The sequence below is a fragment of the Epinephelus fuscoguttatus genome, linkage group LG13 (assembly GCF_011397635.1).
Source record: "Epinephelus fuscoguttatus linkage group LG13, E.fuscoguttatus.final_Chr_v1".
Lineage (NCBI taxonomy): Eukaryota > Metazoa > Chordata > Actinopteri > Perciformes > Serranidae > Epinephelus > Epinephelus fuscoguttatus.
The window spans coordinates 22,140,204-22,163,012 of record NC_064764.1 but is presented as its reverse complement, the minus strand read 5'-3'; the positions used below and the strand labels follow the sequence as shown (position 1 = coordinate 22,163,012).

The 22,809-nt window shown below is 41.0% G+C and overlaps 2 protein-coding genes across 3 annotated transcripts in view; one reads left to right on the top strand and one right to left on the bottom strand.

Moving 5' to 3' along the window:
- LOC125899430 (calcium-binding mitochondrial carrier protein Aralar1-like) overlaps positions 1 to 3,106 on the top strand; it is a 30,650-nt gene extending 27,544 nt beyond the window's left edge. For both annotated transcript variants that reach the window (XM_049593741.1, XM_049593742.1), the window contains exons 15-18: positions 1,078 to 1,216; positions 1,499 to 1,657; positions 1,800 to 1,890; positions 2,498 to 3,106. In XM_049593741.1, coding sequence (XP_049449698.1) covers positions 1,078 to 1,216; positions 1,499 to 1,657; positions 1,800 to 1,890; positions 2,498 to 2,705 — 597 coding nt within the window. In that variant the 3' untranslated portion in view covers positions 2,706 to 3,106. The remainder of the gene's footprint in view (positions 1 to 1,077; positions 1,217 to 1,498; positions 1,658 to 1,799; positions 1,891 to 2,497) is intronic.
- dync1i2a (dynein, cytoplasmic 1, intermediate chain 2a) overlaps positions 3,056 to 22,809 on the bottom strand; it is a 29,426-nt gene continuing 9,672 nt past the window's right edge. Inside the window, exons 7-17 of the mRNA XM_049593321.1 lie at positions 14,105 to 14,191; positions 13,754 to 13,916; positions 13,551 to 13,650; positions 12,619 to 12,744; positions 11,062 to 11,208; positions 9,773 to 9,853; positions 9,071 to 9,204; positions 6,690 to 6,834; positions 5,820 to 5,960; positions 5,507 to 5,632; positions 3,056 to 3,995 (exon numbers count right to left, since the gene is read on the bottom strand). Coding sequence (XP_049449278.1) covers positions 3,882 to 3,995; positions 5,507 to 5,632; positions 5,820 to 5,960; positions 6,690 to 6,834; positions 9,071 to 9,204; positions 9,773 to 9,853; positions 11,062 to 11,208; positions 12,619 to 12,744; positions 13,551 to 13,650; positions 13,754 to 13,916; positions 14,105 to 14,191 — 1,364 coding nt within the window. The 3' untranslated portion in view covers positions 3,056 to 3,881. The remainder of the gene's footprint in view (positions 3,996 to 5,506; positions 5,633 to 5,819; positions 5,961 to 6,689; positions 6,835 to 9,070; positions 9,205 to 9,772; positions 9,854 to 11,061; positions 11,209 to 12,618; positions 12,745 to 13,550; positions 13,651 to 13,753; positions 13,917 to 14,104; positions 14,192 to 22,809) is intronic.

Genomic DNA, 22,809 nt, shown 5'->3' with positions numbered 1-22,809 from the left:
CAGTTCACTGAATGGATACAGGAATTATTTCCCACTTTTCTTAACATTGCAAGACAGGTCATTTGGCCTCGGTGGAGTTTTTCGCCAGGGCTGGGCAGTAATGATAATGTATCAATATTGTGATATGAGACTAGATGTTGATTTAGATGTTTGATAGCATATATTGTAAGTGCCTTCTTGTCCTGCTTTTAAAGGCTGAATTACAGTAAATTGATATAATTTACTTACTTATTATATCCACATTACTGATTATATGTTATCAAAAATCTCATTGTGTAAATATTTTCTGAAAGCACCAATAGTCAACCCTACAATATCGCTGATATGGAGGTATACAAGTCATCACTGTAAATGTCAAAATACAGTAAATACAGCAGAGTAAAAACATAAAAGGAAATACTCAAGTAAAATACAGTACTTGATTAAATGTACTTTCCACCGTTGATATGATTTGATGTTTTTTTTTTCCTATAATGATGCACAGATGAAATACTACTGTATTTGAGCAAACATTTGTGTGTGTACACAGACATAATGGAGGTCAGGATCACAAATTTGAAGATCAAACAGTCCTTTTGCTGACTGTTTGCAATTTTCCAAAACAGCGTTAAACATGCAAAAAGGAGCCGTGGCCAACAACCAACAAGCAAATTAGTGAGGGATTATGCTGTGCTACCGCTCCTTCTCCAGATCCTTGTGGGTTTACTTACAGCTCCAGTCATGTGTTCATACTCCATATTTTAATGAGGAGCAGACAGTGTGTGGCTTGTTAAAAAAAAAAAAAAAAAGCTGACTTCCTCTTGGCAGAAGAACCGAGAACACCGGGGTCCGTGGCTGTGCTCTATGTGTGTGTGTGTGTGTGTGTGTGTGATGGATCTCTCTCTGGAGGCCCACTGCTGCAGCTCTGCCTGGGGGCTCTTTGGCTCCGTCATCAACACTAAAGCCCCCTGTAGGCTGAATAAGACAGCTCCCAGACCACTTAATCCCTAAGACAAACCTCCTCAGCCTCTGCCCGTCACTGACTCTGCTCATGATATATTTATATATATATTTAAACTGATCTTTTTTTTCTGTTAGGGAGCCAAAGCATGCTTCCTGCGTGACATCCCCTTCTCCGCCATCTACTTTCCTGTTTATGCCCACTCCAAGGCGGCTCTGGCAGATGAGGATGGAAGGCTGGGGGCACTACAGCTGCTCACTGCTGGAGCTATTGCAGGTAACAAACATCTGGAATGGAAAGGACATCCGAGATTAATCGAGGGATGTGTCACATTTTCTGCTCCAAGAAATGCATTTCCTCCTGTTAGTGTTTTCTCAGTCCATTGACTCTCACAGCACCCTGGCTGTACACATATATATATTTATATACAGTACTTTTGTCATATCACACTATACAGCTATACCCATTTCAAGCCCTGCATGATGCTGCAGCAGGAATGACACCCATCTGTGCATAGTGAAAGCGCTTCATTATGTCTGTTGTGAAACGTCTCTTAAGGTGTGCCAGCGGCTTCGCTGGTGACCCCCGCTGATGTCATCAAGACCAGGCTCCAGGTGGCGGCCCGAGCAGGCCAGACGACATACAGCGGAGTCATCGACTGCTTCAGGAAGATCCTGAGGGAGGAAGGTTTCAGGGCTTTTTGGAAGGGCGCAGGAGGTAAAAGAACACACACACTCAACAGTCCTATAAAAGGGTTCGTGGCTGGGAAATGAGGCTCACTGTGGTGGCTGTAATTGTGTAGAAGACACCGCAAGAATATTGAATCCCATAATGTAATTTTGAAACTCTCTTCCATTAGCTCGCGTCTTCAGATCTTCACCGCAGTTTGGCGTGACTCTGGTGACCTATGAACTGTTACAGAGATGGTTGTACATCGACTTCGGAGGACAGTAAGTATCTTAAAGGAGCAGTGTGTAAGATTTAGGGGGATTTAGTGGCATCTAGTGGTAAGGATTGCAGATTGCAACCAACTGAAACTTCTCCCGATTAGAATTCCTTACCATTTTTTTCTGATAACTTAAGATCCAGACGTTCAGGAAGTTCTTAAAGAGAGCCGAATTATCCCAAAACAGCACCTGCTAATGTGTGCCCATGTTTTTTCTCTGATCACTTAAGATCCAGATGTTCAGGAGGTTTTAAAAGGGAGCCGAATTTTCCGCCGAGATCTCTTCCTCTCCAGAACAAAAACTTTGATTTAAACTGGTAAAAACACTGAATAAAGCACTTTCATGTTAAGCTACAGTAGAAACATGGTGGTGCAACATGACGGACTGCGTAGACAAAGTCCTGCTCCCTCTGTAGATACAAACGGCTCATTATAAGGTAAAGAAACCACAACTACTCTTATTTTCAGGTGATTCTACACTAAAGAAAACATATTATGTTCCATTTCTGCCGATAAATCCCCCTAAATCCTACAGACTAAAGCTTTAAAACAGTTCATGCATCCTCTCGTCAGTGTCAAGAAGTGCATCTCACCCTGATCTCTCTCCTCAGTCGTCCTGCCGGCTCTGAGCCAACTCCCACACCCGCCATCAAGGACCTTCCCTCTGTGACCGCAGACCACGTCGGCGGCTACCACCTGGCTGCTGCAACCTTCGCCGGTGTGGAGAGAAAGTTCGGTCTGCACCTGCCCAAGTTCAAGCCTTCTGGAGACGTGACAATCAAACCAGCGATGCCCAATGCGGAGGCCCTGGCCTCATAAAGCATCACTCACCGTGACTGCGAGGGCTGCGCACTCCTCCAGCCACGTTTCCTCCAAAATGGTTTTATTGAGCCACGTTTCAATTTAATGCATTTGAGCGGTTGTCTTACTTTGAATGCTGCATGAGTTCTGCTTTATTGCGTTTTGTTTGCATAGCTTGCACAACTTTACTGTACATATTGTACTTCTCCACAGAGGGACATTATGGCATGACGAAGGATTGTAAACTGCGTTTTTTCTGGTGTGCAATAGCTTTGGTGTGCATGTGCCAGCTAAACTTCAGAGACATGAGGATGTACAGAAGTTTTCAGAAGTGTTTATTTTGAAATCATGACCAGGGACTCGGGAAATAATTTAAATGTATTTATTGTATTTTATTGAAATAAATCATTCAAACTGTATGTTTCTACTGTGTGAAAAGTACATTCTCAGATTTTGAGATTCTTCAGGAAACAGAAGGATCTCTGTTCAGATCCTGTCAACAGCACTTACAGCATACACGATCATCTTCTTAGGCATTGAGGATACTCCAGCTATCTCCAGTCTAACCAGCTCCACTGATTAAGTGAAGCCTGGTGCAGTATAGAATATAGAAAGTAGAAAGACATTTGGATTTTGGACATTTCAGTATTATACAAACACGTGAATATTTACGTTATCAAGTCTAAAAGGAGCTGAGATGACAACACGGTTCTACAGTATAAGAAGTTTACATTCCTGGGTGTTTAGAGATGTGATTGTTTCACTACAGCTTTGGTGAGAAATGGAGCTCCGCAGAGTGTCTGAACTGAAAAACTCAAAATTAAGGCTCATGATGACATGCACTAAATGACGACAGGTTTTACAATCAAAGGTTAAAACTAAAGTTTAAGGCATCTGGTTGGAGAAAGGATGACTGGTTTGTGTTTCGTGAATATGGCTTAGTGTCTGAGGTCGATAGCCCTGTCGCTTGTGTTATTCCACGGAAGACTGGTGACAGTCCAGCTAACTGAGAAAGGCAGAGTTGTCCAAAAAAGAAAGTGTAAGAAAAAAAGAAAAGATGTCTGTACGTCTTTCTGATCAAAACCTTTTCCCTCCGGTTATGTTGTCATCACATCGTTTCCTTCCATCAAAGTCGGGGCTGATATTAACAAGCGCACCACTGGTCCCTTTAACATCACATCTGTGGCGAGTGGATCAGGCAGCCAGGCGCTGAGCTGCCAGCTCCTCTGCATCATCCCTGTTCTCGTTGATCTCTGCCAGCGTGCGAACAAAGCGGGTCCACTCGTCGTTTCGTGGAACCGCAGTTTGCTGGGGGGAGGGGGAGGGGCAGAACAGAGGCACGATTAAAATCTGGAACACAGGCTTCTGCAGTGGCACAAGGTCACAGGTGATGCTCTAAAAAGCTGTATCGAATAGTTTGAAGCCTCATTCATAACAGTCAATCAACATTTGAATGCTTAGCAGCTTTTTTTTCTTCCATCGACACATTCTGTTTAAACTCGGTATTTCAGTACAGTTTCAGATGAAGATTAGGCTACTCTATTATTAGTATTATACTATTTCTAGAGTAAGATTCCAGTGGTGACTGCGACTTGTGTGATCTAAACATTTCCAATAACTCCAGAGTGTTGAAGTCCAAAAGTCAAAATCTTTTGAAAAAAAACATAAATGTAATCCTTCCCAAATTCACAATCTGTCTTTCATCTAACTAAATATTCTGCTTCAATCCATATTTTTTGGCATTTAGCCTTTCAAAAGCAACAACTGCTCCGACCGCTTGCTGCACACAAAGGGAGGCAAACACCTGAATTTACAGGACGGTCTCGCAGCAATCTAACAGCAACATAAATAACATTTATTTATTAAAGAAAGTTGATTTCATTTAAGAGAAAATCGTGAGCCGAATTCTCCATAGAGGTCTCCTCCCAAACGGACCTTGGGTCTCATTTAGAAACATTGTGTATGCACAAAACAAAGCCTGAAAGAGTCGTACGCCACTTCCCACGGAAAAGCTGTGATCTATAAAAACAGACTTGATGGGAGAAACTTTGACCCAGGCTTACGAACATTCTGGAAACAGGAAATTGGCGACGCAGATGGAGAGGTAGAAGCCTGATTGTAGAAACTGTCGAACATTTTTTGGTGCACACCATTTTTGGCTTTTGTCCATACATACATTTTTAGCATAGGTCCTACGCACTGTTATATCAATGAGACGCCAGGTGATTAAAACAGGTAAAAACATTGAATAAAGCAGTTTCACCAAAAAAAAAAAAAAAAAAGAAAAATCTGTGTTTGGTTTGTCCACTCTGGGCTACTGTAGAAACATGGTGGTGCAACATGGCTATCTCCATACATGAGGACCTGCTCCCTATGTAGATACAAACGGCTCATTCTAAGGTAACGAAAACACAAGGATTCTTATTTTCAGGTGATCATGAACTAAAGAAAACATTATATAAAATTTCTGACGATATATCCCCCTAAATCCTGCACACTGGAGCTTTAATCCAACAAATCCCCTTATTTAAATTAAGGATTATCTTTCTAAGACAGACATTCAAGGTTGAATTCAAAAACCTCAATAGAAGCTTTGAATGTAAAGAGAAAAAAAAGAGCCCTAATATGCTATTTCATAGACAATGGCTCAATAACACTCAAACCCATTAAGAATAGTTTGAGTTAAATCCACAAAACACTGTGCAATTAATCACTGGAAGCGAAGAGGCTGAATCACGTCTGCAACAACATGCCTAAGTGATTATGACTAAAAAATAAAGAGAAACTCGATGGTGAAAAGCTGAGTCATGCCTGCTTACCTCGCCAACATCGTACACAAGGACTCGTCCATCAGAGTCTCCCACAGCGATTTCCCTGCCAGAGTGAGCCCATCTGATCCTGTTGAGAGCTGGGTTACCCTCCACTGTCACGCTGGCGGTAGGAACCTAAAACAACAACACCATGAAACACCTATTAGAGGAGTGGAAACAAGCTCTCAAACCTCGATGCTGTTTTTGATCATAGAAATTTATTTAGTGAAAAAAAAAGTAGATAAATGAGATTTAAGTGTGTCTGCTATTAGAAAATGTTTGTCTCCTCTTATGTAGTGAAGGAAAGGTTGGAGTGTAATACCTCTGTGTCATTGTTGAGGTTCCACAGGTCAAGATGGCCGACTCCGTCCACACAAGCAAACAGAGCAGGGTGAGTTGGAGACCACATGACGTCGTACACATAGTCCGAGTTGTCCTCAAATGAGTACAGAGGCTTGTTGTTCTGCAGAAGAGATATGATCAAACATACTTCATGAATATGAAACCCGATGATGTTTTCAGGTTGTCACATTTTTGAAAGCCACAGTTTTTTCTCATCTCCTGTCAAGCTCCCAATGTTTTGGTCACGCTTCTTTTTAGCAGCGAGGCTCAAAGGATCTCTGCACTTTGGTCCACAGTCAGAGCATCGTGACAAATGTTTGATAGGTTGTCAAAAAACCTGACTCACTTTTATGTTCCATACAAATTGTTTTATCTGGCACTACCATCAGGTAAAAATTTGTCCAATATTTTGCTTTATGATCAAATACATTCAAAACTAATGACATTTTTATCAGCTGTAGTTTGTGTTGAATGCTATTTGCATTGTTAAACTAAGATGGTGAATGATACCTGCTAACCATTAGCATGTTAGCATTAGCTGTGCAGGCATCAGCCTCAGAGAACACGTAGCTGTTGTTAGCCTCTTATGCTTGTAAAAATCAGAGGAACAAATGAGTTATTTTTTGGCTACCCAGCATCTACAATAAACATTAGAAACATTACCACCCTGAACTATAGCGCTGTTAAAACCTAACAAAAGCTGGTTTATATGGAGCCTTGTAGAGACACTAAACACACAGAGGGAGGAAACCATCCCTACACACAGATGTCTTTTTCAACCCCCTCCCAAAAAACCATAACTATGAGGTTCACTCTGGCCTTTAAAATGCATCCTAGATGTGATTCATACCTTGGTGCTCCACAGCTTGACAGTCCAGTCAAAAGAGGAGGTAACAAACAGGTGGGAGAAGTCCAGAGGCCCTGCAGCCGTGTGGCAGTGGATCCCTGTGATGGGCCCATGGTGGCCCTCGAACATCTCACTAATGCCCGCTTTGCTGTGGAGCACATGGCAGATAAAGTGGGGAGTGAGTGCAAACGTACTGACACATTAGATCAAGCACTTAAAGAGATAACTTCACCTACATTCGTGTCTCAATTACTCACCCTGTGTTATGTTAAATTCATAGAGAAAACAATGTTTTTCTCACATGCCTCCATGGTGGACGAAGAATCCAAAAATGGAGAAAATTCTTGATGAATGTAAGTATAAGGGGATCATATTTAATAACATCTGTTTATAAACTCTGCACAACTTGTGCAGAATAATCCAAGTCTCATTTATCCAGTCAGATGTTCAGTACTTCCTAAGCAGACAGTTCTTTCCCCGTATTGATCGATATTGATATTTATCATGATATACAACTTGATAATGCTGCAAGTTTAAAAAGTATCCTGATAATGTCTGACACCTGAAAAATTTTCCAGCCTCCCATGGCACTCGTCCTAAAGCTGAGGCAGAGCAGTTTGAGAAAAATATTGCCTGTTAGCTCCTATCTGCAGTCTTGCTCTTTAATTAATATCTTGAATCCATCTTTCTCCATGGTGCTCATGGGCATCATGTCTTTGGCTTGACAGCATGACACTGCGTCTGTTATATCTATTACTATTGATTGCTGTTGTGGTGCAGCCCCACTAGTGCTGCCCACAGACTTACTGCAGTTTTGGCCCCGATTTTCACGCTCTCAGTGTAGTCACTGGGATGCCACCTGGTGATGGTTTGTTGCCGACATGTTTTCCAGACTGTCTTTGTCCGTGCATCGTCACCTTTCAAGTAGCCAAACCACTTCCAAATTATTAACATTGTGTAACCTTTTCTATCCACAATTTCATCCGTTTTTGAGGATAACGCAATAGCTCTTCTTCAGCTTCACCGCCGCTTTGCTCCTCGCTTCCACTCATTTTCCCCTCTTTTCATCATTAACTGACAGATCGAGGCAGTGGTAGACCAGCAGCTTCCGTGTTCAGCGAGGTAAAATTACTGTTTTTGTCAAGTCTGGCTTTGAAGAGAGCATAGACTAATTTCACGTATAGTTCAGATCCCTGTCAGACAGAACCGTCTGTTTGGGAAGTACTGAGCATATGACTGGATAAATAAGACTTGGATTATCCTGCACGAGTTGTCTGAGGAACCCTATGACTTCAATTCATCAAGAATTTTCTCAATTTTTGAATTCTTCGTTCACTTTGGAGGCATGCAAAAAAAGTGTTCTCCAAGAATTCAATATAACACGGGGTGAGCAACTGATATACAAATGGTCATTTGAGGGGTTGAAGCATTATTTTAATATCCAAAAGCAGCTGATGTTGAGTAAATAACGATAGAATATACATTTCTTTACACTGCATGAAGGGAACGAACAAAGAAAATCCAGACGGTGAACACTCCTGATCTTAAACCCTTTGGGCATTACATTAAGCATTAAAAAAAGCACAGATGGACCTCTGTTGGACACACTCACATTAATCATTTACTTATATCGTGTGATTACCAGCAGGGTGGCAAAAGTGCCTGCGACGCCTCAACCACATGTTGCAGAGCTGTTACCCAACTGAGGCTCTGATAATTAATGTAGAGAGGTAAATACTCAGCATGAGTGATGCTTATGCATTATTAACTGCGATGAGAGTATCATACCATTGTAAATGAGGTGGAAAATTATTCTCTCAATTACAGAGGTGATTCTGCTGTGCAAAAACCTAGCAGCTATCCCCTCTCTGTGGTCTCCGGGCACACTGCAGGACATGTACTCAGTGGCAGCTCTGATTTAAGCCACATTTCTTTGCTTCTTTACCAGAGAGCCAACCAGCATGAGAGGAGCCCCGGTGTCTTAAATGAGAACATTGTGGGATGAACTGCAGTTTTAATTCTCCCTGGGAAGACCGACTGTAAACAAACTCTCTCACCCAGAGAAACATACTGAGAGGAAGAGAAAAAAAAAAAAAAAAAAAAAAGGACAGGGAAAAAATGATTTGTTTCCCCTGCATGTGTGCCCTGTTTATGTTGAGCGACCTTTACAAACACAACTGACAAGCGGAAAAGAAAAACAGGATGACTGGGCAGGAGTGAAACCTCAAACAGCAGGAGATCAAGTGTTGGATTTGCGTTGCACTGGGAAGTGAGTGGGCTATATTTATTTGACACTCGGTCCGAGGTGGGCCTAACAAGCCGCCTCAGTTTCCTGGCGGTGTTCGGGAGGGACGCCGGGGACCGTGGTTTGCTTATAAACGTACCTTCCGTGACGACACGACATGTAGACGGAGCCGTCCTCGCTGCCCACCACAAAATTGTTGACATCTCCGAGAGGGAAAGACATGGAGGTGACAGCTACAGCTTTGGACTGCTTGAACACCAGCTCCATGCTGTCCTGTGGAGGCAAGGCAACATGGAACAACATCTTTAACAAGCTCCCCGCTTGGGCTTTATGTTAACACACATGCTGCCAAGCACAACCTATAAAAATCACTTGACAGTTTATTAATGCGTAATCTAAATTCAACTAGCACTTTATAAAAAATGGAAGCTTGACACTGAGGTCTTGGCAGCACAGATGAAATGACACAGCCAGCAAAGTTAATTTCCTTGAGAGTGAAAAATGAGTTGTAGAAAAAAAATAACGGTAAAGCCGAGGGAAATACCAAAGTGGAATGTTCAAATGAAGGAGCCCGGCCAAAATGTTTGACATTTAGTATGAAAGGGAGGGACAGGAAGTGTGTGGAATGTGAGACTGAAGAGACAGAAAATACACAAACTGTAAAAACTAAGCTCAAAGCTTTAAAATGTGATGGAGTATTAACACAGCAATTAGATTTTATGGTTTAAGCTTTAACCCTGAGTTGTTTATGTAATTCAGATATATTCCTCTGACCACCCATAGGAGAAACCCTACACACACACACACACACACACACACACACACACACACTATATGTTACCTGTGGCTGAGAGAGCATGTCCAGACTCAAAGAGATGGAGAGAAAAGAGGGAGACATTTTATTCCTCTGCTGGGTTATATGCTGCCCATTTCTGCAAGTGTGATGAAAAACAATTATGAGTTAGTATCTCAAAAATGACTTGTCTCAAAATAAGGACTTAGCATCTCCAAATCATGAGACATTCTCAAAACAATGACCTGAGATACGAAGTCATTATTTTGAGATAAGTCGTTTCTCATTATTTTAAGAACATTTTGAGATACTAAGTCAATCTTTTTAGATTAGTCATTTTAAGATAGCTCCTCTTTATTTTGAGATACTACGTCATCATTTAAGATATTAAGTAATTATTTTGAGAAAGTTTCTCATTATTTTGAGATACTAAGTCATTGTTTTGGGAAACCAAGATTATTTTGAGATTCTAAGTCAATATTTTGAGAACATTTCTCATCATTTTGAGATACAAAGTCATCATTTTGGGAACAATTAGATATTAAGTCATTATTTTGAGAACATTTCTCATCATTTTGAGATACTAAGCCATCGTTTTGGGAAACTAAGATTATTTTGAGATTCTAAGTCAATATTTTGAGAATATTTCTCATCATTTTGAGATACTACGTCATTATTTTGGGAACATTTCTCATTATTTTGAGATACTAAGTCATTATTTTGGGAACATTTTTCATTTTGAGAATATTTCTCATCATTTTGAGATACTAAGTCATTATTTTGGGAAACCAAGATATTTTGAGATATTAAGTCATTATTTTGGGAAACTAAGATTATTTTGAGATTCTAAGTCAATATTTTGAGAACGTTTCTCATCATTTTGAGATACTAAGTCATTATTTTGGGAAACCAAGATATTTTGAGATATTAAGTCATTATTTTGGGAAACTAAGATTATTTTGAGATTCTAAGTCAATATTTTGGGAACATTTCTCATTATTTGAGATTCTAAGTAATTATTTTGGAAACATTTCTCATTATTTGAGATATTAAGTCATTATTTTGAGACCATTTCTCATTATTTTGAGATACTAAGTCATTATTTGAGATACTAAGACATTATTTTGGGAAAATAAGATTATTTCGGGATTCTATGTCATTATTTTGAGAACGTTTTTCATCATTTTGAGATACTAAGTCACCATTTTGAGAGCATTTCTCATTATTTTGAGATACTAAGTCATTATTTTGGGATGAATTCATTATTTTGAGGTTACAGGATCTCTTTGTTTTCACAGAATAAAGTACGAGCCCAGTGTGTCTGTTGTTTAGCATACCGTGTGTGCTGCTGCTGACAGGGGAGTCCTCTGCACGGGGGTCCTCTTGTTGCTCCTGTTGTCCCACAGAACAATCTGCCCCGAGTATGTGCCCCCCACCACAACGTTGGGGTGGAACTTGGCAAACGCAGCCGACATAACAGCAGACTGTCATGAAAATACAGAGAAAGGGACAGGCAATGTTTAGCTTCTCCAGTGAGGAAAAAGTGCATGTTTATAGTGAGACAGGCTGCTGACAGGTCTCTAGGAATACCATCATGTCCAGTCGCAAAAGCAAGATTGCATTCAGGAGCCAAGAGAGGTGCTGATTCAACTTAGTGATCATTTTGGAGGATCTAGTTTGTGGTGCTGTGACCTGACAAGTGTTTCTATTATTCTGTGATCCTCATTTGTGCTCACCTGTACGAATGGTTTTAACAAAAACTCTGATGCAGGACAGCTGTATTAGACTGCGTTAAACTGGGTGTAATACTGCAGAACTGTATTCACTGACACAGACCAGTACAGCAACTGAACAACATACGCATTTAACACTATTTTATAATGACAATGAATGGAAACATGGATCTAGAGTCAAAATAACTCAGATGAATTTTCCACTGAGGCAACAGACCACAATGCAACTCTGTATCCCATCAGGTTCTGGCTATATGGCTGCAAAACACTGCTAAGCTTCATATCAGCAACAAATATTCAATGTTGGCAATAATCAGAAAATGGAAAACTTCAAACTTCAACCTGTTGTTTTCCTGCTTCATCTCAAAGTTACAGAAATGTTCTGAGCGTGTTCCCACTCTTCCAAAACACGTCTTTCATCACTCCTCCCTCAGTTCTTACTGTGTAAACAAACCTCCAGGCTGGTCAACAGGATCGGGATTTATTTTTGGATTATGACTAATTTCATGAATTTTATTACTTGTTTTTTAGGTGGTACACGCACACCCATTGCTTCACCTATCACAATCTTGACTCAGTATTTTTTCTAAAGGGACTTTTCTTGACAACAACTGTGACGCATGGTTCAAGAAAATCTCATTATGAGCCGACTTTGAGGCATGGAGAAAACGTGCATTCACACTTCTGTTCAGTTTTATTCATCTGAGCAATACGCCTGCATCTACATCCGCTCTGGAGGCAACAACATGTGGTTCTACTCAACTTGTCTTGCTGAAGGAGCCTTGGGGCAGGCATTATAATAAGGCTGGGCAGAGTGGAGGAGCTGCTAGCTTGTCTGAACACAGGGCCCTTGTTTGGATGCACATGATAACCAGCCCTGCCCCACACACTTAATCCTGCTGCAGCGCTCGGATTCCATTCAACTCCTGCACCACAGGTCTTCTCCGGCGCCTCTCGAACATGTGTTTGTGGATAGATGTGGTGGAGGTGGATGCCAGTACGGTGAACTCACAGTGTAGATGAAGGTGGGAGGGTGGAGGGTGGGGGAGGGCGGGGGGGGGGGGGCAAACGGGGTTGGTCGGCGGTGTTCCACGCTTGTCATGGAAGAAGCCACCCGTGAGGATGTGGGGAGAGAGGAAGAAGCAGAGGGGCTTTGGGTACCTGACAGTGGAAGACGTACTCCGGTGTGGCCTTCTTGTACTTCATATTCCACACTAAGGCCACGCCATCTGGCTCGTGGGGAGCTTCCTCGTTGTTGTTGTATGAGGCAACCAGGAGTTCAGGATACTGGTGACAGGAAAAAAAAAAATCAGCCCAAATGAATGTCAGGGGGAGGCAGACGTGCCCCCCAGGCTTGGCTCCATGTGGAAAAGCCTCGCCTGCTGTGTGTGGTGCTGCTGAATGCCTTAAAGAATGAGTAACCTTTTCTCAAGATTTATGACTTGTTTAATTACCCCACCCCCTTAAGAACTTTGGTCAATTCCCTTTTTATTCCCTTTATAATTTAAGGAAAAGCTATGTTTCTGAAAGCGCTCAGGAGGAACAGCGGTGCATAGAAGCTCATCGAGAATCTAAAACCCACAGAGGCGGATATTAAAACACAGGCAGAGAACACTTCCCAGATGGGAACACACCTCTGCTGCTTCTCATACCTGATCTGAGATTTACAGTTTGTGAATTCAGAAATTCAAATCACAAGGGCATGTATATCGCTCTGAGGCAGTAAATACTGCGAACAAAGAGTTGGTGTTCAATCACTGTCAGAAGTCATTGCAGAATCATGCATTAAATGACCTTAGACACCAGAGGAAACAAATCATTACGGCCCCTGACTGAGTGACAATGTGTGGGACATAACTTACTTTTCCTGAGGGACTTGTGGCGCAAAGTAAATGCTGTCAAACTCAAGCTATGTAATCATAAAGCATTATGGCTGTGCAAAGTTAAGCTGTTTCAACAGCCAATTAGTGACACTTATGCATATACGTTACTCTCATTTTTAGGATTGATGTTTTGACAATTGCGAACACCTTCCAATTGCCGCTCTGAGCAATGTGCTGAACTGCTGATTTAATTACAAAAAGTCAAATGACCTGGGGGGACCAGTCCAGGCAGGTGACGACACGATGCTTGGACCAGCGCTCATCCAAGAACTGCCTGTTGAGGGAGAGCTTTGCTCCGGCCTGGATCTCACTGGGAAAAACAAAGCACCACAAATCAATAAAAACACTTCTTCAAAAACCAATTACCATCTTTAAAAAAAAAAAAAAAAAAACACTAGTTGTCCAATTATTACCCCTCCTTCTCCTCCAGGTCACGACCACTGTAGTCGAAGAAGAGGTCCACGTGCTCTGATAGAGCTCGCTCAATAATGCGAGTGCTGTGGTCGAAGAAATTCACAAACTCTTCGGAGTGCAGGATCTGGAGTTTTTCCTCCTCTGTCAGTTCGTGGGGGGGTGCTACACAGAGAAACACATGAAATGTAGTCAGGATACTTGCTGTTGCTCACCGACATTACGTGTCGGATGTGGTGCAGTGATTTACAGTAATAGAAACCTCTTATTATGCCGCAACGACTATAAAAAAATCCCTAAAGAATTTGCTCATTTCATATTGCAAGCATGCATCATCAGTGGCAGTGAATTACCTTCCTCCTCCTCTTTCTGGTCGGGTTTCTCAGTCTGAGTCTCCACAACTGGTTGAGGTGGAGCACTTTCTTCCTCTTCTTCTTCCTCTGCTGATCAGAAATTAAACTACATTAAACACTGGAAAAACACAGAGTAAGGTTGTACACACCAGGGCCCAGCTGTTCAGAAAGATTCATCTGGATCATGGTGATGTGGATTTGGAAATCCCATGTTTTGCTATCCAGGATCAGCAAATCCATCTTATATTTGTACCATTTTTTCAAAGCAACTTTAGATTGGAGCACCCTGATCCAGATACAAACTGTTCAAGATGACCAAATCTGGATAACCAGCGCTCTAAATTGGGACCAAATATCACAATGCAGACCACGAGCTATGTAAAGAACAGGAACAATAGCCAGTATGGGGTCATATTATGTGTTTTTATTTAAAGAGACAGAAAAAAGCATGGAGGATGCAGCTGTTAGAAAACACATTTGACTGTGTGATTTAAGTGATAAAGGAAAGGTACATTTTAATACTTATATATAATATTGACAGCTATTTGAGGTATTGTTTTATGGGGGGAAAATCCTTTATTTTTACAGTAATGTAACACTTCATAGGTGGCCTAATGTCTACCTTATCTACTTTATCACTGTGCCAGCTCATCAAATCAAGTACAAAATAAAAATAACTGCAAATATATTTGACAAATTTAAAAGATTTCTAAGTTATTTTGTTCCTGAAATGCACCCTAAATCCAACCTTTTGCTGGGATCAAGATTATCCAGATTTTTTTTGGATCAAAAGTGTCCTAATCCTACAAAAAAAGGTTTTCAACAACACAAGCTGAAGGTTTGATCCAGATCAAAACCAAGACTAGATTATGTGATCTAATGGGGCTCAACAGGGGCCATTGGCGGAATTCAAAAAGGTCCACAGAAAAATAGAGATTATTAGTTGTATTTTTAGACTTTAATTTAAAATAGATGTGAGCCTGATACGAGTAAGAATCATAAGAATGACTATTCTGATCATAGAATTCATTAGTTGACAACTATAGACCGAATAACAGTGACGTCGCACATTACCCACAATCACTTCTGGGTAGGCAACCAGCATTGATTTGAATTGCGGAGATATGGGAAACTGGCAAACTTGTTGATTTCTGTTATCATTTTCAGCCGTGACTGTAGTGTTTAAAGACTTAAACTTGGGATGCACCGAAATGAAAATTTGTGGCCAAAGCCAAAGCCGAATAATATTAAACGCTTGGCCAAAAACCGAATACCGAGTACCGAATACCGAATATCGTTGTTTAGTTTTTCATTAGTTTTTGCAGATGAACCCCCTCCAGATTAGTGTTGTCACAGTACCAAAATTGGGACCCACTGTACGATACCAATGAAAATATCATGGTTCTGAGTAGTATCACGATACCACAGCGAAAATGAGGCAGATGTGCCTTTTGTCATTTATAAAAAGATAAATCACTTTTCCATAATACATCAATGATATTTCAATGGAATAAATTACTTACTGACTTATTCATACTTCAAAAACAGCATCAATAAGTGATTAACATAGGGGGGATCAAAATAAAATAAATAAATAAAATAAAAATCAACCAGCCACCCTCCTCCCCTGACAGTCCCTTCATAAGTAATGAACAGTCCCTAAAGTGCGGTGAGGTTTGTGGGCCGTTACTGCCAAAAAGAGAGAAATGTGAACGGCTCGTTTCTCCTCTGACACGTCACATACCTGTGTTAGGCTGGCTCGGCTGTTCAGGTACTTCTGGGCAGTCATGACACCAAGAAGAGGATATTATTGGAACCGACTTCTCCGTCGCCCGGTAAGCCGATGGCCGCCGTAACTGACAGGAATACATTAACGTTACTGTCTGTGTGTGTGACCCCCGTTCAACCCACAATCGGTGGGATTCGCCTTTCGTTTCTGCTGCTGGTTGAAAACTGTAGGCTGCTCGCACAGCGTGTTGAATGATTTAAGCCTATTTTGCTCGCTCAAAACTATTTTTAGTCACAAATGCGAGTGCAGTGAGGGACGGATTGCCACACTGCCGACATTTTATTCCGCCCGTCACGGCACGCTGTTTGATTGCGTTATCAAAACACGCTGCTATTATTCAGCCTTGCTTTTAACTTATTCCACCGAATACCAAATGTGTGGTTTTTTTTTGCAATATTCGGCCGAATATATTCGGTTACCGAATATTCGGTGCATCCCTAACTTAAACATAGTGGTCCAATGTACATGATGTTTCTGATATGTATATTTTATGTACTGTGGTGCTTTGCTATCATCCCTGATAAACCAAATCTACCGGCATGGAAGCTAGGCAATGTACTGCTTTAGATGGTGCACGTAATGTATTTCAATTTAGAGGTTCTGGACACAAGAAAGTTGAGAAGCACTGATCTAATCTGATTTCAGAATCCGTCATTTCTTTTAAACCCATTATCAATATTTGCAATCTGCAATAAATAATAAATCAAATTTGTTTATGACATTAATATTTAAGTCAAAACTTGGTATGCAAAGAAGAAATAAAATTAATTTCAAGTGATCATGCCTCCATTCAGACATGTCATACTTTTTGGTCACTACGTCTTTCACTTCCATTATTTCCTTTTTTTCAATAAAAGCTCCACCCAGTGATTATGGGCACAGCAAAAAACTGATTTTGTATCTCTGCCTCGCGTTTGTTTGGTTTGTCAGCACAATGTCGCCTTTCAAAGAGGAACCTGCTCCTCTAAAGCGGGGAAGTTTGTCATTTGTGTTAAAGGGACACAGCGCAGCGGGTGCCTTGTTGTCATAGGGACCCCTGTCTTTCCCAACTGTTAATGAGACTTGAGCCATTCAATGGAGAGTCTAGCTGTCAGTGTAGCCATTTCCTCTGTGTCCCAGTGGCAGGTTGCCCCCTTCTAGGCCACAGGGCAGCAGGGCAGAGGGTGTGGAGCAGCTGCCCGGGCTCGTCCCATTGGTCTGGCCAGATGACGGCATGGTGCAAAAGCAGATGGTGATGCTGGGATTGTCTTGTGCTCTTCAGAGGTGGCATGGGGATGGCACAGAGGTTTTCCGCCTGGCTGCCCCGAGACAAGCTTCTCCCTGAACAGCAAGCCTGTGCAATTACCATCCTAGCAGGAGGTCCTGCAACTCCTATTCAACCTCAGAGAATGTACAACAAAATACAGGCCAGACCAGCTGGCAAACTGCACACCGGCTCTACCTCAAAGAAGATGAACGCGCTTTTTCAAAAACACAACTCTTAGAGGCGGTATATAGCCTATGCTTTCAATGTAAAAAATAATAGCAAAAGGAGGACAAAACAGATTCATGAGGAGAGGGGAAATACTCGCCTGGTTCCTCCAAGCATTTATCTTGGTATGAGCCTTATAGTTAATCTAAGATGACAGCACCGCATGCCAGAATTTCCTTCCTACTGAGATAATCTAAATGATAATGTCATCTGTCACTTTGTCCATAAAGTGATTTATCCCCTTCCTCAGATGGAGGTTTGGGGAAGAAGGTTATTGGGTACGCTGATGAGTTTACAGAACTGGGTTGATGACACAAGCCATTTCAATGTACGGCCATACTCTGCAACCAACAGGAGAAGGTTAAAATCTTTCCTTTCAAGGGCCTCAATCAGGCTTAAAGGAAAACAGTAATCACTGTCTTTCAGCTAGTCCCAGCCGTGCTCGTCAACCCTTTCCCTGGTGAGGCAGCCAGAGCAATCAACCTGCCAGGCATTAGGAGCGGATAGACAATCTGAAAATAAAGGGTATAATGCACCTGCCAGCCAAAATGGCCATTTGGAGAAAAGCTAGTGATCCTGGTGACCCCGCTGGGGATGTGTAGGGGGGCAGTAACGCCTAGTGAGGGTGGGTGTTGGAGGATGGGGGGGGTTGCATTTAACAGAATTCACCCGGATCACCGATGTCCCATACACTGACACCTCCTCTCAAAGCAGGCTCAATTATGGCTTTTGTACCACTTAAGAAATAAAAGCTTTTTTGGGGAGAGCCGGACAGGAGGGGAGGGGGGGTAATCACAGGTCTTAGTCAATGGACAATATATTAATGCAAACACAGTACGCGGCCAGTGATGTACAAAGTATAAAACTAAATGACCTTTGCTCCCCTCCACTGCAGGTGTCTTCCACTTTCTATATGTCCCTGCACAATGAGGATCTGACTTCAGCACGTGCAGCAGGGTTGTTTGTCTCTGGCTGTGTGCAAAGGCCAACAACCACAAAAACAGAAACTCTACCAATATGAAAATATGTGCCCTATCGTTCTTTGTTTCCTAGGAAAAAAAAGAGTACCTCTAATCTAGGGAGGGGATTTTTAAAAAAGATTTTTTGGGGCTTGTTCCTTTATGACAGAACAGCTGCAGGTTGACAGGAGAGGGGTAGAGGGACTTGGGATGACATGGAGCAAAAGGCCACAGATTGGAATCGAACCCTGCTGCTCAAGACTCAACCTATATGGGACACACAATGTCCTGGTGGGCTAAACGTCGCCCCACCATATACGATTTTGGTGTGGACTGCGATAGATTAAAACTTTTTAAAAGCCACTTGGAGGCAAATTTAAGAATAATTTTATGATAACCAAATAACATTAATTGCTGAGGGTTAGGGAACATTTTTGCCCAGATGTTAATTAAAACCCAAAACACGACTTTTTTTGTCTCGTGGCTGAGACCAGGGTAGAACAGAATTGGGAATACCTGGCGTTTGTTGGCGTTTTTTTTCTATTTTCTATTTTTCCCTCTGCATGTGGAATTCAACTGCTTTGACTCCCATCATGCTGAGTTTAAAAGGCTTAATGCATAAAGCACACAGAGCCTCTTCAATGTCTTGTACAAGTTTCAGCCATGCCACTAAATCTTGTTTAAAAATACAACTGTCATTAAATTATGAGCTCTGAGCATCCAGGACGGAAACAAAATATGAGTGTTGTTGGTTCCGCTGTCCTGATCTGTGTGTCGTTAACATGAGAGGCATTTCGTAAATTTTTTATGAAATGACGATGACGATGTTACCACATATTTTGAGATTTTACAATGCAACATCGCAAAAAAACACTTCAGAAAATCCTACTTCCTATGTCTTAGCTTTTTTAAGACTATTGAAAGACTGATTTAAGACATTTTAATACCAGTTAAGGCCTTATGTTTAGATTAATGAATTCAATGGCCTTTAAGTCATTTAAGGCTTCTTAAGGATACACAGGGACCCTGCAGCAGTGCCCGAAGAGACTGCTAGACAATCAACAATAAAAAAGACTTTGCAAAAACCACATAATGTGTATAATAATGGCTTTAGCGACCATGACGTCACTCGTTGGTTTGTGGACTTCCGTTTTGAAGCCTCAAGTTTGCTATTTTGGCTGTCATAGTCTTGGGAGTTTTGGAGCCAGATGTGACCATAGTTGGATAAGAGGGTGGAGCTGTGGAGGAGCGAGGGGTGGATCTGACTCATAGTGTGTGGTGACGCCTTGCAGACAGCCTGTCACTCAAAGCAGCTTTTGACTGTAAGTCTTCATAACATATAAATAGGTGGGTCATATAAAAAAATCAGCCCGTGTACAGCTGATATGAATGTTGAAATTAACTACAGAGACCACAACTGTGTTTTTTATTTTGGTCCGAGGCTGTAAACGTGTTTATTTCTGCTTTAAAGTCAGACATTTTAACATGAGGTGGTCTATAGGGATTGACTGACTTCTGGAGCCAGCCTCAAGTGGCCATTAGTAGAACTACAGTTTTTGGTACTTGGCACTGGCTTCATTTTTCAGCCCTGAGGGTTGCCACTTACACAAAAACAGGCAGCGTACACACCACCCTCAAAGAAAAGAAAAGCAAAAGATCTTAATCAAGCATTGCCATTATTTTTACATCAAAAGGTTTAATGCAGTTTCAAATAGTTGAAAGCCTGGCTTTTTAAGGGATGTTTAATCTAAAAAAGATGTGAGTCTTATCTGTGATGCAATTACAACATTTGTTTCTGAACAAAATGTAAAGTCATTCCAGATGTTTTTGGGCCATTGTAAGAGTTTTAAGAAAATTCTGACGACTACTGGGATAATATCGAGAATTCCAATTATTTTGGCCGGAAGAACTGTGACGTGAAATTTTCATGAGCTCCCAAAATGCACTTCAAAAACTGTGATCAACCATTTTCCATGTGGCACACCGTCAACATCTGTGGTTGTTTGTTACTAGTGTAGCAAATTTAAAATGGCTGCAAGGCACCAAAAAACAAAGACACCAGCAGTCAGACTTTTGTCAATGTGATAACACTGTTCAGGATTTAGTCATCTGTGAAACAGGAGTCTATTGTTTTCTCTTCAACGGAGTTACACATGTCCCTAATGACAGTGAGGTCTAAAGATCACCAGCAGGCCAAGGAGAAATCCAAAACCAGCACTCTGCTCTTAAAAAAAAGTCTATCACAGATTATATAGAAACTCATAATGTAGTTAAATGACACTGAGAACAATAACCAGATTGTAAAGGTGCAAACATTCAAACCATACCCTTGGGGAAAAAAGCAGAATATTCCAAATTTTCCATTGGAAATGATTAGCTACTGTATGACAGAGGGATACAATAGATATTTAACAGTACTAATCATCAAGTGCATAAAAGCTGACCACAATTACAAGTGGCACTTCAAACAAGAAGGCCATTAAGGGCTTTTGTGATAAAAAGTTTTGACCTGCCTCTGAATTCAGAGTGATTAAAACAATCACATTCAATTAAATATTAGATTTACTAAACTGCTCTACATACTCATATTCCTGACAAGCCTTTTTAAACGCTGCACCAGACCAACCACTCTACACACACACACACACACACACACACACACACACACACACACACACACACCAACCAACCACCACCACCACCACCGCCCAACCTCCAACAATATCTTACTCCATAATTACAGCCTCTTGTTGAGGAGTGCATACTGATGCTGCGTATTACCAACTAGTGCAGTCTGGGAATACTGCAGCAGTGGCGGCACAGAAATTCACCAATCTGGTGCCTTAAATCAACACACTACCTAAAAATGGAATAGAACTGATTTTAAAAAAAGAAATGCACCTGTGTTATCCTGTGGTCACAAACTTGGCAAATAAAGATGTAGGCCAATTCATATCAAGCTTGTCCAGTCATAGAAATCTGAGAGGCAATTTCAAGACTGGCTAGGTCATTTTGTGCAGCAGAATGATCCAATAGTGTCCACATTAGTGTTACATTCAAACTGATTCTGAAAATTTGAAACAGCTTCAATATTCATTTTCAGCAGTACTGATACAGCCAGCTGTGGTTTCTCACTCTCTGCTATTAATATCTACTACTAAGGATGAAATGGTTTCTGGTTTTTAAGATAAATGGCGGTGAAATCCTCACAGGTAGTATTACCGTTTAAAATTTTAATTATTCTTAAAACCTTGTTTGTTTATTGCACCAAAGTTAGCAACAGTCTGCCAGACGCAGGTGCAGCATGCACTGAGGGTTTGTTTTTCTGTTCCCTTGTTTACAGAGTGGGTATGCAGAAGGCAAATCCAGTGATGCTATTGGTCCCTTGTCGACATCGACACTGGCTAGGTTTACATGCACAAAAGAATCTGGTTTTTGCCCTTATTTTGAAAAAGACAATATTCCTACAACGTTGTTTACATACCTCATGAAAAGAAATATTCCACTAATATTCCTGTTTACATGCAGATGTGCATACTTTGATTATTGTGCCCTAACATGACGTTTATCACATCAAAATATAGACAAGACAGCTCAAGTTGCTGTGCCATTGTGATTCTTAGCATCAAAATAGGATTCTTTCAAAATTTTCCACTGGTGGCAGACTTGTTAGATTGTGCAAACGCAGCCTCCCTCTTTCATTCCTTCAACCACCTTCTTAAGAAGGTCGGTGTTACAATAGTTGCACAGATCCAAAAACCTGTTGATATACAAGTCTTAAATAGTGTTTATAAGTAGGTGTTCCTCCTTCTGAGCAGAAATGTGGGCTTTTCTTTTGAGAATGACTCTGTACCACAGCCTTGCAAAATGTTGGCAAGTTGGTTTCCATGACAACTCAGAGAAGCTACCATAAACAGGCAAGAGATTGTGTCACAAATTGCAGCAAAAATCCCAATTGAGATGCATGTTCCCAATGTGCTGTATAGATGTCCAAACATTGCTATTAAAAGCTGAATAATACTGGCATCTCCCACGTCTTAATCGGAAATTGCTAAATTTAGATAAAGGCCTAACTCAGAATATGCTTTTTACATGCACCGCATCAAATTCAGATTACTATCATACTCGGAATAATAGTGGAATATTAGTGTGCATGTAAACGTGGCCAATGACACAGACACTTAAGCAAGTATCTTAAAGACAGGCTATCTTTAATGCTAATGCACATTTGATATGGTTTTCATATGTTTACATAAGGAAATGGCTGTTATTATTTTAATGTTTATGCAAACAAAAACTGCATAGTGCTGCTAATTCTATTTGTGGTGAAAATTACCTTGATGAAATTATTTCAGTGTGCATATTAGTGCATTTTTACAATACTGTGATAACACTGATACTAAAAGACAATTTTGGTCACTGTAATCATTATTTCGAAATCGAAATTTTCTGAAGTTTCATTTCTATTTACTTCCGTCACTCTTCT